The sequence below is a fragment of the Myxine glutinosa genome, chromosome 1 (assembly GCF_964187855.1).
Source record: "Myxine glutinosa chromosome 1, kmMyxGlut1.1, whole genome shotgun sequence".
Lineage (NCBI taxonomy): Eukaryota > Metazoa > Chordata > Myxini > Myxiniformes > Myxinidae > Myxine > Myxine glutinosa.
Genome location: NC_136261.1, coordinates 350941153 through 350956767, shown reverse-complemented (window position 1 = coordinate 350956767; position 15615 = coordinate 350941153). Strand labels below are relative to the sequence as shown.

Genomic DNA, 15615 nt, shown 5'->3' with positions numbered 1-15615 from the left:
GCCAGGACCTGAAGAGACGCAAGTTATCAAGCTTCACACGCAATCATTATTCATTGCGTGCGTGCCTCTTTGATCCCAGGAACGACTCCCTCTGTAAACTGATGGAATGAAGGATCGCAGTGTAGCGATTGGTTTGAAGTGGGAAGAGGATTGTTGACCATTTTGATTATGTATTTAGCTCTAAACGCACCCCGTAAGTCAGCCTGCCAACATGATGCAGTTGAATTCAAAATGCCCAGCGGAGTTGCCGGGACGTAAAATTCCGAGGAGCTGACTTGCCACTTCCAGATTTAGCATTAAAGGACCTCGAGCATGTCGGCAAACTCGAAAGAGAGCTCTGGGAGCTGATAAGCTCCGCTCGCTATTAGTTTCTCCAAACTCTCGGAAACTTTCCACTGCGGCTAACTTGGCAGAGCATCCTTTCTTGTAGAAGCATGGAAGTTGTAAGTGCTTTTGAAATGGTTTGTCAACATAAGAAATAATTTCCTATCGGACAAGACCAAGCCAGCTATGCTCAGCATATGGTTATGTTTGCCAATGATTCAAATTTTTATTTTGATGGTAAATCCCATGCCAATGAGATCAACATTAAGAATATGAAATGAATTAATTTTTTTATTTAAACAGAGATTGAGGCTGAATGGAAGAGCTGAATGACAGAATCCCCTCCTCGCCTAGTCAAGTGCAAAGTCAGGCAAGGTGGTGCAAAAGTATGTCGTATTGACATGGGATTTTCCATAAAGTGGTTTCGCAGTCACCGTGAACATCCTTGGGAAAGATATGGAGCCACATTGCTCAGCACACGGGAAAGGAAATTGAATGGGAGATGTCAAAACGGAATAAAAACTTGTTGTGGAAGCCTAGAAGGCAATTAATGAAGCTGTTTTTCTTCCTGTGCAAACCTGTCACCCTTCCCTCTCATCATCCAATCAGAGCATCGACATGGCAGCCGAGCGTATCGTCTTGGCCAAGGCCGAGACCATTGATGTAGCAGGGCTTCCTCAGCGTGTACCGTCTGATGTTGCTCGTTATCATTTCTTCCTCTTCCGACACCGTCACCAAGGACAGCCCACAGAGTCTCTTGGTGAGTGCGTGTGTGTGTGTGTGTGTGTGTGTGTGTATATTTTGGCCAGACCTGAATATAAAAAGGGAACGGTTTTTATACGCAGACATCTAGGCACATTACAGGGCAACAAACTGATAGTGGACAGTCGAGCAACAGGTGGGCACGAGCAAGGGCAGGAGGAAAGAAAATGTAACCTGCAAATTGGAGAGGTGGGTTGGGGAGTGGGTAGGGAGGGTAGGGGCTGATGGAGGGAGAAAATATAATGGGTAAAAATGGAAGATGATGATGAAAATGGTGGTGATGTACTGCATACTTGAATTCCTGAAGGGTGTGTGTATATATATATATATATATATATATATATATACATACATACATACATACATATATATATATATATATATATGGGTGATTACGGTACAATGTAAACTGTACCAAGTGGATCTATGCAAATAAAGGTAAATTAAAGGAACTGGCTTCAATTACGGGCGGAGCTTCAATTGGGAGGCCCAAATGAAAAGGCAAAATATCAGAAATTGAAGGCTTTTTATTTTAAACGATTCATATAAACATCCGTTGAATCATATCACAGGCAAATCATCAAAATCTAAACAGTACATGGCGCCCATTTTGAAAAAAAGATTGAATTCTGCAAATCGGAAGCGGCCGCTACACTTCTTTCTCAGTCGCATGTTTATGTGTGAAGAGTGCGTGCCGAATCTGTAACACGGAAGCGGCCGCTACACTTCTTTCTCAGGCGCACATTTATGTGCGAAGAGTGCGTGCCGAATCTGTAACACGGAAGCGGCCGCTACACTTCTTTCTCAGGCGCACGTTTATGTGCGAAGAGTGCGCGCCAAATCTGTAACACGGAAGCGGCCGCTACACCTGTTTCTCAGTCGCTTTGCACACGCTGCCGTGTTACTTCGGAGCCGCACGTTTATATAGGAAGAGTTCATCAGGAGTCGATCTACTCTCTCCTGGTACGTAGAATTTCAATAAAAGCCACATCACTGTTCATATCGGTAAATATTATTCCATCGTGTTTGGAAAAACTGGAAAATTGGAAAACTTGGAAAAACAATATAGCCTATTTTACTCCAAGGGGTCCCAGGAATACCCACCCAAAATATCGTTGCGATCGGTTCAGCCGTTTTTGTGGTACCTTCAAACGGACGGACGGACATTTGGTGAATTATAGTAAGATGCTAAACCCCAGTACATTATCACAACCTGAAGTTGTGCGCATGGCAGATGTTGCGTGCCTTGTATAAAATGCAATGAAAAAAATTCTCAGCTAAAAATAAATAAAATAAGAGTTGAACACATTTAATACGGAGATGAATAAAGTGTGGATTTACTGCACTCACCATCATGGCCCACTAGTTGATTAGAGCTTTATTAGCACTTAGCCTGTGCCCTTGCTGAAGGTTGAAGATTTGGAGAGTTATGAAGATCAAATGGCGTGGCCTAATTGCCAATTACTTGGCTGAATGAACCATTTAGTTGAAGATTTGTGGAACATTGCAAATATGGATTAACACTTCACCCACGCGAATATTATTCTTCAACTCTTGGCAAAGAGGCAATGGAGAGATCTCATGTTTTATGACTTAACTTACCATTATCACACAACACTCTTGTGCTCCGGAATGGTATTGTGCTCACGGAGCAATAAGTATTCGATGCCATGCCGCTCCTTACAGTATTCATCTACTCGATGCCAGGGAGTAAGTGCAGCATACGCGAACGTATGCTTTACTCGAGCTGCAAAAGTTCCCTCCTCTCATTTGCCGAGGAGTCCATTGGTCTCAGCATTGCAAGGAAGGTAACGTATTGTAATATTTACTTGAAGCCACTCTCATTCATGTTTGTGACATTTTTAAATGAAATGGAGCCAAAATTATAGAAAATGCTATTTCTTTCAATGAATATAGTGTGGACCTGGCAGACTAGCCGAGGCCCTAGAGGTATGCCCACTCACTTCTGAGCCATCCAGCCTGGGTTTGAATCTCGACCCAGCTTTTAACTGTCATCCTGGTATTGGTGCATGCTGGGTGATATATAAACATGTGCACCGTCTTAACGGAAGCATGCTAACCTTGAGGAGCCAGCCGTTAGCCAGCACTGGTCATTGGTGGACGTTAAAGATCCCATGGTGTCTTTCGCAACGAGTAAGGAAGTTATCGCAGGCATCCTGGAACAAATTACAAATACCTGCCCGAATCACGTTCAGTCGAACATCAGGCCTGGTCAACCGGCACGTGAAAGACTTGGGCCAAAAACATTGCCCAGCGACCCAACTAGGTGGCAAACATTGAGTCCGTTGAAGTAGTAGTCGTAGTAGCAGATTACCAAAGCTATTGTTGATTCAAAGAGATCGTAACATAGCATGAAGGTTAGCAGATTGAATTGACAAGTAGCTGGTAGTTGATGGAAAATCAATAGGAAACGATGGTGGAATGGAGCAAAACGAAGAAGAAGAAGAATAAGAAGAAGAAGAAAAAATTGAATGGAAGTTTTGCTTCTTTTTTTTTTTTTTGTATACAAAGTCGAGGTTCGTGAAAGAGCTAACATTTATCAAACAAACAAATCAAACAAACAAGCAAACAAAGTATATAAAAAGGGGAGTGGTCGACAAGATGGGGAGAGAAGGGGAGGAAGCACACAAACACAACATTTGAGAGCAGAGACATCGGGAGATGTGTGGGAGGGAGAGGGCCTGGGGGGATGCAGGATAGGTATAAAACGCAAGGACACCAAGGACTTCCAGGAAAGAAGTCGGCACCTCAAAAAAGTGGATTTGGGGTGAAATTAGCGGGGGTAGAAAAGATCAAGGTTTTGGATTGGGGAAGATAAGAGATGGTGGTGAACAGCCGTTTTAAAGACCTGGAGGGAGGAGTGGGATTGAAGAGAGTGAGGGAGTTTGTTCCAGAGGCGGGAGAAAAGAGGAATGAAAGAGTGAAGGTGAGCAGAGAGTCTTGATTTTGGCAGTTTAACCATAAGAGGGTTGCAGGCAGATCTTGTGCGACCTGTAGGAATATTTGGGGGACAGAGCCCAGAGAGAGCTGGGGGAGCAAGGCTGGAGAGGAGTCGGTAGAAGACGGAAAGACCACCAACCTGTTGCTTCACTGTGGGTGGAAATCTAATTATTTATTTTGACGAAGAAGTGCTCAACAGTTATCAAAATACACCAAAAACAAAGTTTGTAACAAATTAGGAAAACATGGCAGCATGATTTGTATTTTGTGGGAATGCTGGAATGGAGATGTGACACGGACGGACGTTTGGGCTGAATAACCTTTTTTGTTGTGGTTCCTTTGTCTATGGATTATTTGCCTTCTCAAGTTGGAAGTTGACGGCGGAGACGAGCTCTCGGCTGAGAACCTGTACGAAGAAGTACATCCCCAGAAAGAGGCCCCGCCAGCAAACTTCCCTCGACCCCGTGGGCCTCCCGGCACTCGGGGAGGTCGTAGAATCATCCGCGATCCCCAAGCAGATGGTTATTGAACGGTTGGTTGAGCAAGAGGCATTTAGAGGCCTATTCTGGACTGAAGTGGCACGAGAGAATCGGGGATAACCGAATATCCACTTGCGTGCGGGTTTCCAGTCAGGGTACGGAGCCAAGTGTCTGATAGACGAGTCTGAGGGACCACAGTGGCATAGGCGGGTTGATTCATCCAGAGTTTAGCACGTGCCGGAGTTTACATTTTGCGGTGAAATTATGCAGTACATTAAAATGTCCATATATCTGACCGGTTTGTTTTTGGTCTCCTCGGTCTCATTTCCTGCCTGGTACGAATTGTGTTGTTAAGTTTGGCCCCTGACAGTCGCAGGCCTCAAAGATTCCCGTCAGTTGTAACTCGGCTAAGATTGTCGTGTATAACTCGGCTAAGATTGTCGTGTATAATAGGAGTTCCAGTGTATACAGCCGGTTTGATATCCCCGACTGTATAATGGCAGCTCGTAACGATCTGTTAGTTAGCGTAGCCACCTGGAATGAAACATTCAACGCTGCGCTCGTTCGCTCAAATCACCACTGCAGGCATTTTGCCCAAATCATTCAAATATTTCTTCCGCTTTTATCACTCCAGATATCCTTCATCATCCTCAGGCAACGACACTGCTCTGTTCCAGAGCTGCGCTGTAATTACCTAACATCACGACACCTGATGTCACAATATTGTCTTCTTTTGTATCGGGTGCAGTGTTCGTTTAATTTTATTTTTTGCCTTGGAATTATTTGCATGGATCTTGCACCTTTTTATATTCTAAAATTCATTTACAGCCGTTAAAATGTTGCTTCACCGTTGGTCAAATGCGTTTGCTCTATTTCTGTTTGAAGTGAGGTGTTCATGCTCTAGACGTATTTTGATTGTAACAAAATTCTTTAATACGAATGGTCAGAGCCAAGAGCTTCCGTTATAGTCAGGTTCACTATGTTTTTTCGTTCAAAATTTTTGGAGATGAGCAAAACTATACATTTTTGGGAATATTCAGAGCATGGAGGATCCAAAAATTAATGTTGGCATTTGCGTCGACACCTTTGCGAAAATGACACTCAGGACAGTGATGAAGATCTGTAAAAGCATATTCCTGAACGGTATAGACCTAGTAGATCCTGTGTATAGGACTTATAGTTCAATCTGATACTAACAAGGCTGCCTTCTTGCTTTATAAACCCACACCTATAATTTCAAAGGACTTGCAATATAATGTATTAAGTAATACAGTTATATCACAAATATAAAGACAATGGTTTTCAATTACCTTTGTTAGTTGCTTTTCTATAATCCTGAGCACTATTTTGAGGCCTTTATTGGATTCCTTGACCCAGAAAACATAGGATTAGCATATTTAAATAAGATTCTCGGTTGACTAGAAGCCGAGATAGCGCAAAATATGTATTTTATGGTGGCCATTTTGAAAATCCAAAATGGCGGCCATGCAGGTGTCTGTGCAAATGCCAACATTGATTTTCGGATTCTCCATGCTCTGGTGATTCCAAAAATGTACAGGTTTGCTAAACTCCCCAAATTTTGAACGAAATTATATTTGTTAACATAGTGAACCTGACTATTAACTCGAAATGCTTGCATCAATCATATATGTACGCTCCGTGTGCAATGTTTATTTCGCTTCTCAAATTGAAATCTTAAGACGGAAACCTTAGATTCCGCATCAACCAGTAGCCTTTTATGGTGCAGCATTGTTTTTGATAATGTTACTAATAAAATTGAATGTTAAAAAAGTTTTAAAAAATGTATGAAAGTATATTTTAACCCTATGGGAATACTGGTGGACTTGCATTCCAGAAGCAGAGGGATCAAATCTGGATGAACATCGTAATATTAAAATAGATGGATTCCAAGCTTCTGGAAACAGATCGTTGGTTAAAAAATATATATATCTATCTATAATTCCAGTAATCTCTGTCTGTACGTTTGTACGTTTGTCTGTGACCGCTGTTTCTCGACAACCACGGGTCCGATATACTTTTAACTTGCCAGGTATATTGCTGGGGACCCGAGGATGTGCCTTTTCAAGGTTTCATATTAATCGGACAATTACTTACCGAGCTATGTCCAAAAAACGATTCAACCAATCAGAGAGCAGCGAACGATCGCGTGTGCCGAACGTGGAGGACACACTCTGCCTCGGATGGCACATTTGAGAGCGTATTCATTTATTTCACGTTTGCAAACTATGTTGGCGTTAAACTACGTTTTAAAACTAATAAAAACGAATTTGCGATTCATTCGCTTTCCTGCGCGTTTATGCACGCGATGGCGATTTCTTTACCAAACTCCGGAAGCCGTTCGCTTTGGACCAAACCATTGCATGTAAATAGAGGGGGGGGGGTTCTGTGGTCGTTGCGAATGGACCAAACCATTCATGTAAATAGAGGGGGGGGGATTGTCACTGTACTCGCAAGCCGTTCGCCGTTCGCTTTGGCGTTGCGAATGGACCAAACCATTTCATGTAAATAGAGGGGGGGGGATATAATTTTAGATAGATATATAGTACGGGCATATATATAGTACGGGCATGCCCTAGTATTGATAAAAACAACAACAACCTGAAATGACTTATTGACCTTTTGGGGAGGAGGTAACGCTCAATCTGGTCCACGTGATGCCAGGGTTGACTCGATATCCTCAGGGTACCTCGGGATGGGCCTGAAAATTCTGCTTAAGAAAAGGGAACACCATTCCTATCCCTCCATGGAATCCCGAGTTCAAATCCAATATGGTGCTATACGCTCTTCCAATATGGTGTGTTCCGTTAACATCTCCTCCTGATGCGTTCCGTTAACGTGTAAAAGTATTCTCTTCAAATGTATATACAAACTCTTCCAGGAGACCGGACAACCGGCCTACAACGTGGACACACCTTGGACTTCTTGCAGCACCTGTAAGGAGAATACATATCGGTTAATGTTCACACCATGGTATGTACAAGAGATATAAAATGAATGGGAAAAGCCCAACTGCTCTCACCCACCCTCACTATTTCCCTTCGCTTCGTGTCACATTATCAAATAATCATGAATATATTTAGACTGGTCCGGCGTCAGGAAGGGCATCCGGCCATAAAAACATTGCCTCAAACAGGGAACCATGATTGTCATGGGGCCCGCAAGGCTAACCCCCGCTCTAGCGGGGAAAATGGCCTTAAAACGATCATTCATTCATATATACTTAGACTGGTCCACCAGATCTTTGACACCGACATAGGACATGACAAAAATTAATTTATAATTTAAAAAGGGAAATCAGTGTTAAGTTCAGGCGTTTTTTGAAAATCCTTTAAGTTAAATGTTTTGGCTCGTCAACACTGTATACCCAAGCAAGTTATAGAGGAAGTGACATCAATACTGCTCAAAGCATTCTGGGTAAAACCAAGATGGCAACCAATAGCCTTGAGTTGCTGTGGAACAGAAGTATACCGTCGGACCCTGACATTCGCGGTTCATTCACGTGACCCGCTTCTACATTCACGGCCTTGTGCCCCGCGCATTTGTCATTTTTTATGGGCCCAAAATATATTTTTGATCGGGAACCCCGAATGATTTTTTAAATTATACATCTGTTGTTTAGTTTTAAGTCTTGTGGTTCCTATGTATGATTCTACATGCTGCCCTGTCTTATAGCAACCATTGAAAATGGTTTAAAATACCTCTAGTCCGTGTAATATACTGCTTTATCGGTAAGGCCACGAGGCGTGTTCTCGTGAGATCACAGTCGATCCCGTCAGAGTTGGAAGGGCAGATGGTCATTCACAAAACACGGAACCAAACAACAATCATGGATCAAATACAGAATACTGTATCTTCTTTAAAGTTTAAACTCTGAGCTGTTGAAATGATAACTATTTCCGGGATCAAGACGCGCTTTAGGGAACATGGAAGATCAAAGCAAAACAAATGGTTAATCTACTATATAAGAGGGATGTCTGTCTGTCACCATTTTTCTCAGATGGCTGAACGGATCTTCGTCAAACTTTCAGAGGTTCATCAGTGAGTGCCTGGTTGTGTTTTAGGCAAAAAAAGAAAAAAATTGAAAAAAAAAAGAAAAGTGTTTTTGGAGTTCAAAAAATAATAATCGCTCGATCGGGCCTAAGCCTTTTTAAATTAATGACAGTTATATACAAGTACACATTCGCATAAATAAATACAAAACAATCACCAGACATTTAAACACAAATAAATCAAACAATTCCTGAAGTGTACGAACTTTGTAGTATGGCTTCTTCTTCCTGATCGGCATCACACTTAACTCAGAAACGTGATGAATGCCACATTCACCCACCAGCATATATATGAACCCCCTTCCTCTCCTGCCTACCATCTTCCCCCCTCCACTCCCCTTGCCACCCTCCCCTCCCCCATTGCCCCCCCGCCCAGCAACACTGGGTACTTCTGCTAGTTTTCGATAAAGTAACATGACACCCATGGCAAAAGAGTGAGCTAACCTTTTGGAAAGGTTACAGTATTTTTATTTGTAAGCATTTTTAATGAAACTAACTATGTGCATTCGTTTTAATAAAATTTAAAAAATCTTCCCTTACGAATCACGAACCACCAGGAACTGATCTCCCTTTTTCCCATTGAGTCATTGCCCCCGACATTCTCGGATTCGACATTTGCGGCATTTTCCATGAACGAATCCCCCGCGAATGTCAGGGTCCATCAGTATATCATCAAGTTCTTTCTTAAGACCATCAAATCAGTTGAAATATGGTGAAGTCTTGCATGATATCCATTATGGTGGTGTTGTTTAAACATGGTGCAGCGAGTTAAAAATTTTTTTACCAAGAATCAGTGAACGATCTTGAGCACTCGAATGCGACCAACTCTTATCGCTCGAGTCAACAATTAAGCATGTGGAAAGCTAATGTTGGAGAATCACTGGATTACTACATATTGAAATAGCGGAATAATTGGATGTGAGTATTTGGAGTGGGGAAAACGACAATTCAATTTCACGTGAAATTCCGTAACGTTGGTGCATGGTGGGGCCCAAAGTACGAAAAGGCAATTCACGTGGCAAGTGCAACAGAGCTCCTGGAATACTCGCAGATGGAGGATTATTTATTGAGGATTGTGACATGATGACACTTTGGTCCATTTCAGACGAGTCAAAGTGAGACAGCATGAAGCGGACACATTGTTGGTCCCCACCACCAAAACAATTTGAGGTTCAGCAATCGGCCGAAAGGTTTATGGCAATGGCGTTTTGGGAAATCAATGGTTTAAGTCGCATATAATTTCTTGTCTCATTACGGCATTGTCTTGTTATGGCATTGTATGGTATTGTCTCGTTATGGCATTGTACCGCATTGTCTCGTTACGGCATTGTACGGCATTGTCTCGTTACGGCATTGCACTGCATTGTCTCGTTACGGCATTGCACGGTATTGTTTCGTTACGGCATTGTACTGCATTGTCTCATTATGGCATTGTACCGCATTGTTTCGTTATGGCATTGTATGGTATTGTCTTGTTATGGCATTGTATGGTATTGTCTCGTTATGGAATTGTACGGCATTGTCTCATTACACCATTGTACGGCATCGTTTTGTTATGGCATTGTAGAGCATTGTCTTGTTACAGCATTGTTTTGTTACGGCATTGTATGGCATCGTCTTGTTACGGCATTGTCTTGTTATGGTATTGTCTTATTACGGCATTGTACGGCATTAGCAACGGTACCCGCCCTTTGGGCGGGGCTTCAATTTGGAAGCCCAAATGAAAAGGCAAAATATCATAAATTGAAGGCTTTTTTTATTTTAAACGATTCATATAAACATCCGTTAAATCATATCACACGCAATTCATCAAAATCTAAACAGTACATGGCGCCCATTTTGAAAAAAGATTGAATTCTGCAAAACTGAAGCTGCCGCTACACGTTTTCTCAGTCGCACGTTTGTGTGAAGAGTGCGCGCCGAATCTGTAACACGGAAGCGGCCACTACACCTGTTTCTCAGTCGCTTTGCACACGCTGTCATGTTACTTCGGAGCCGCACATTTATATAGGAAGAGTTCGTCAGGAGTCGATCTACTCTCTCCTGGTACGTAGAATAAACAGTATTTGTAGAATTTCAAGAAAAGGCACATCACTGTTCATATCGGTAAATATTATTCCATTGTGTTTGGAAAAACTGGAAAATTGGAAAACTTGGAAAAATAATATAGCCTATTTTACTCCCAGGGGTCCCAGGAATACCCCCCCCCCCCCAAAATATCGTTGCGATCGGTTGAGCCGTTTTTGCGGTACCTTCGAACAGACGGACGGACATTTGGTGAATTATAGTAAGAATGTCTTGTTACAGCATTGTATTGTTACGGCATTGTCTTGTTACGCTACGCAATGAACTGAGATAAGCAATACGCAGACAACTGCCATGACGATATGCTGTGCCAGGGTGTACATTGCTGCATGGCATGCTTATCCACACGTGAGCAGAACCACTCTAATGGAGATCTCCATGTAGTCGAGACGAGTCACATTGTGATTTTCATCTCTTTGGATCACAGAGCATCTGGGTGGTATAGAATTTACCAGCGACGAAGACTTCAAAGTACGGGTCCTGAAATGGCTGTGTATTTATCCCAGATACTTATCTGCAGATCCCATAATTGCACTTCCACCATCAATAGGACAGGTGTATACAAGTACAGCAGGGAAACACCTTGAGAAATCAGAGACGTTTCATCAACTAACCTGTACCTTTTATTTTGTAGAATAAGAGAGTCCACCTCGACCTTGACGGACTGTCCAGACCGAATTGTAAATAAATAATGGATTTCATCAACTGCAAGCCGATAGGACCAAGTAAACTACTGTGGGAAGCAACATGTGGATAGCCACATCTCGTTTCTTATGGCGGTTAACATTCTCTTATCGGCTTTCCGTTGATAAAATCCATTGTTTAACCTGTCTGCTGACAAACTCTGGCCTTCACAAAGTCTACTATGTCACCGGAAGCAAAGAAACTCGACCAATAGGCTTATCGCTAATTAGGCCTCTCCTTCCTTTCCCTTCCCATTTTTCTCACCACTATTCGAGATGCTCAGGTTTCTTGGTGAGTGTTCGGTTCTTTGGAAGAATTGGTAGCTGTTGTTAATCTGTCACTTCAAAAGTGAAAGTTTGAGCGCATTTCCTGTGTTTAAAGTTAAATCGTCTCTGTTCCCCCGACCCTCCTACTCTTTCCCATGCCGTTCAATATCAAGCAGTCTGAAACTTTGAAATAGCGCATTGTGCCTCCACTCCAATTGGAATAATCCTTCGTTTCTCAACGAAAGACTTAATAAAATACGAGTTAGCTAATATGACAGGATAACCAATGTGTGTTGTACATTCACATCACCATGACCATAAGTATGACCCTTCTTGGTTGACTCATTGTGGACAGCAAACGTATCAAAATAACTTGTGAAAGGTAAGAACTGAAACTTTTTTGCATTGTTTTCTGAAGTGTCTCAGCGTGGTCGATGCGGGTGCCTTGACCTCACCTGATAGCAAATGTCCTGCTCTTAAAACCTCATGAGTTCCAAAGAGTAACCGAAACAAACAAAACCAAAAAAATAAAAATCATTGCTGACATGGCCAAGTCTGGGCTGGTGATCCTTTGTGGCGGTACTTCATTCACCATCTCTTACTCTTAGGTTTCTGGCTTGGGATCCGAGGATCCTGAGTTTGAATCCCGGTCGATCGTTTAATTAACGCCAAGGGGGTTGACTCAGCCTGTCATCCTTCCGAGGTTGGCAAATTGAGTACCAGTTCACTGGTAATTGGGGCACTGCATCAGCGGCACAAATGCGCTCCAGAGAAATGATGCAACCAGCAGCCACAGGCTGCATACGAAAACAACAACTAACAGGATAGTAATGATGCAACCACCTCTCACCCCCCCAGTCAGTCATCCCAACTCTCATCCCCCGTCAGTCTTCCCAACTCTCATCTTCAGTACTCTCATCTCCAAACAGCCATCCCAATTCTCATCTTCAGTTAGTCATCCCAACTCTCATCCCCCGTCAGTCTTCCCAACTCTCATCTTCAGTACTCTCATCTCCAAACAGCCATCCCAATTCTCATCTTCAGTTCGTCATCCCAATTCTCATCCTGAGTCATCCCAACTCTCATCTTCAGTTAGTCATCCCAATTCTCATCTTCAGTTAGTCATCCCAACTCTCATCCTGAGTCATCCCAACTCTCATCTCCAAACAGCTATCCCAATTCTCATCTTCAGTTAGTCATCCCAACTCTCACCCCCAGACAGTCATCCCGACTCTCATCTTCAGTCCTCTCATCTCCAATCAGCCATCCCAATTCTCATCTCCAGTTAGTCATCCCAACTCTCACCCCCAGGCAGTGATTCCAACTCTCATCTTCAATCAGTCATCCCAACTCTCATCCTGAGTCATCCCAACTCTCATCCTGAGTCATCCCAACTCTCATCCTGAGTCATCCCAACTCTCATCTTCAGTCCTCTCATCTCCAATCAGTCATCCCAACTCTCATCCTGAGTCATCCCAACTCTCATCCTCAGTCCTCTCATCTCCAGTTAGTCATCCCAATTCTCACCCCCAGGCAGTGATCCGAACTCTCATCCCGTCAGTCACCCCAACTCTCTTCTTCAATCAGTCATCCTAACTCTCATCCTGAGTCATCCCAACTCTCATCTTCAGTCCTCTCATCTCCAATCAGTCATCCCAACTCTCATCCTCAGTCATCTCATCTCCAGTTAGTCATCCCAACTCTCATTCCCAGTCATCCCAACTCTCATCCTCAGTCATCTCATCTCCAGTTAGTCATCCCAACTCCCATTCCAAGTCATCCCAACTCTCATCCTCAGTCATCTCATCTCCAGTTAGTCATCCCAACTCCCATTCCCAGTCATCCCAACTCTCATCCTCAGTCATCTCATCTCCAGTTAGTCATCCCAACTCCCATTCCCAATCATCCCAACTCTCATCCTCAGTCCTCTCATCTCCAGTTAGTCATCCCAACTCTCATCCCCAGTCATCCCAACTCTCATCTTCAGTCCTCTCATCTCCAGTTAGTCATCCCAACTCTCATCCCCAGCCATCCTAACTCTCATCTCCAGTCAGTCATCCCAACTCTCTCTCATCTCCAGCACTTCACGCATCACAGTGCTGACAACGTTGTGCTGCCCTCTGCCATGTTGACGAACGTAGTGCTGAGACATCTCGCATCAGAATCGCGAAACTTTGCACCCAGTGGTGGGAATAACTAGTGTGTGGACTGCGCTTTGTCTCATTCGATTATCTTTACCTGTTTTGGAGAAAACGAACAGGAACCATTCCTCATCAAGATTCCCTCATTCATATAGTTCCCAAATGTGTATAATTCCTGTGACTGAAAGAGCCTGGGAAATGGAAGCTTCTGCTTCACTCGCCCACCATATTAAGCTTGTACGAACATCATTACTTGTTCATCTTTTTTTCTTCTTTTTTTGTATACAATATCGAGGCTCATGAAAGAGCTAACATTAATCACACAAAAAGTCAAACAGACACATAAAACACAAAAAACAAGGGGAGCGGCAGACAAGATGGGAAGAGAGGGGGAAGGATACAAACACAACATTTGAGAGCAGGGACATCGGGAGGACTTGGGGGGGAGGTGGGAGAGGTATAAAACATATGAACACTGCAAGGACTCTGGGGTGAATTACCGGGGGTAGAAAAGATCAAGGTTTTGGATGGGCGAAGATAAGAGATGGTGGTGAACAGCTGTTTTAAAGACCTGGAGGGAGGAATGGGATGAAGGGAGTGGGGGAGTTTGTTCCAGAGGCGGGAGAAAAGGGGAATGAAAGAGTGAAGGTGAGCAGAGAGCCTAGATTTTGGCAGTTTAACCATAAGAGGGATGCAGGCAGATCTTGTGCGACCTGAAATAATATTGGGGAGACAGAGCACAGAGAGCTGGGGGAGCAAGGCCGGAGAGGAGTCGGTAGAAGACAGAAAGACCACCAACTTGCCTGCGGTGAGTGAGTGAAAGGCCCTCGGAGTTGACTTCATCGCAGGAGATTCCAATGATTCTGAAAGCTTTGGCCTCAACAGCGTGAAGCCGAGCTAGGTGTGAGGCAGGAGCACCAGCCCAGAGGGGGGAACAGTATTCCATTGATCTGCGGATGAAAGCCTTGTATGTGGTGAGGAGCTCAGGTGTGCCAAGGAAGGACTTCGCACGCCGGAGGATGCCCAGTCGGCGACTGGCTTTGGAGGCCAGCTTGGAAATGTGGTTTTCCCAAGAAAGATCATGGCAGATAGTGAGACCCAAAAGCTTGAGCGACAGAACTTCTTGGAGAGGATTGTTGAGAAAGTAGATGGGAGGGTTTTCCAGTCGGTCTTTTCGGAGAGACATTGTAAGAGTGTGAGATTTGTCAGGATTGAAAGACATGTTCCACTTGTTTGACCAGTCTGTGATTTTGTCCAGGTCTGCAGAGAGTGAGGAGGCTGCAGACTGCCGATCTGAGGGATGAGGAATGGAGCGGCAGATAGTGGAGTCATCAGCAAAGAGATAGAGAGGATTTTCCAGAGAGTCGGAGAGATCATTGATGAAGACCAGAAATAGCACAGGGCCCAGAACACTACCTTGGGGAACTCCAGCCAGAACAGGAAGGGGAGATGAGAGAAATCCATTCAGGGCCACACGTTGCCTACGACCAGAGAGGAAGTCCGCAAGTCATGAGTGGAGATTTCCATGAATACCATAGGAGGTGAGTTTGGTGAGCAGAGCTGGGTGCCAGACCGTATCGAAGGCACGTGATATGTCAAGTGAGACAGCTCTGATTTCCTGTTTGGCATTGAGGACCTCCATCCATTGTTGAGACAGCAGAAGCAACATGTCCAGAGTAGAATGACCTGGTCTGAAACCAAATTGATGATCAGAGATCAAGCCATTGGAGAAGAGGAAGGATTTGATATCCGAAGCAATGATGGATTCCATGACTTTGCTGATAATTGGGAGCAGGCTGATTGGTCTGTAGTTGCAAGGATCTGTTTTTGCACCTTTTTGTGT

The 15615-nt window shown here is 43.7% G+C and overlaps 2 protein-coding genes across 4 annotated transcripts in view; one reads left to right on the top strand and one right to left on the bottom strand.

Annotated features, from left to right (window-relative positions):
• Window positions 1–4821, top strand: part of LOC137413465 (twinfilin-1) — a 74315-nt gene extending 69494 nt beyond the window's left edge. For both annotated transcript variants that reach the window (XM_068098891.2, XM_068098886.2), the window contains exons 7-9: window positions 934–1084; window positions 2773–2894; window positions 4415–4821. In XM_068098891.2, coding sequence (XP_067954992.1) covers window positions 934–1084; window positions 2773–2894; window positions 4415–4576 — 435 coding nt within the window. In that variant the 3' untranslated portion in view covers window positions 4577–4821. The remainder of the gene's footprint in view (window positions 1–933; window positions 1085–2772; window positions 2895–4414) is intronic.
• A 1360-nt stretch (window positions 4822–6181) lies between these two features.
• LOC137413421 (interleukin-1 receptor-associated kinase 4) overlaps window positions 6182–15615 on the bottom strand; it is a 47974-nt gene continuing 38540 nt past the window's right edge. For both annotated transcript variants that reach the window (XM_078769905.1, XM_078769906.1), the window contains exons 12-13: window positions 7119–7478; window positions 6182–6476 (exon numbers count right to left, since the gene is read on the bottom strand). In XM_078769905.1, the coding sequence (XP_078626031.1) occupies window positions 7443–7478 (36 nt within the window). In that variant the 3' untranslated portion in view covers window positions 6182–6476; window positions 7119–7442. The remainder of the gene's footprint in view (window positions 6477–7118; window positions 7479–15615) is intronic.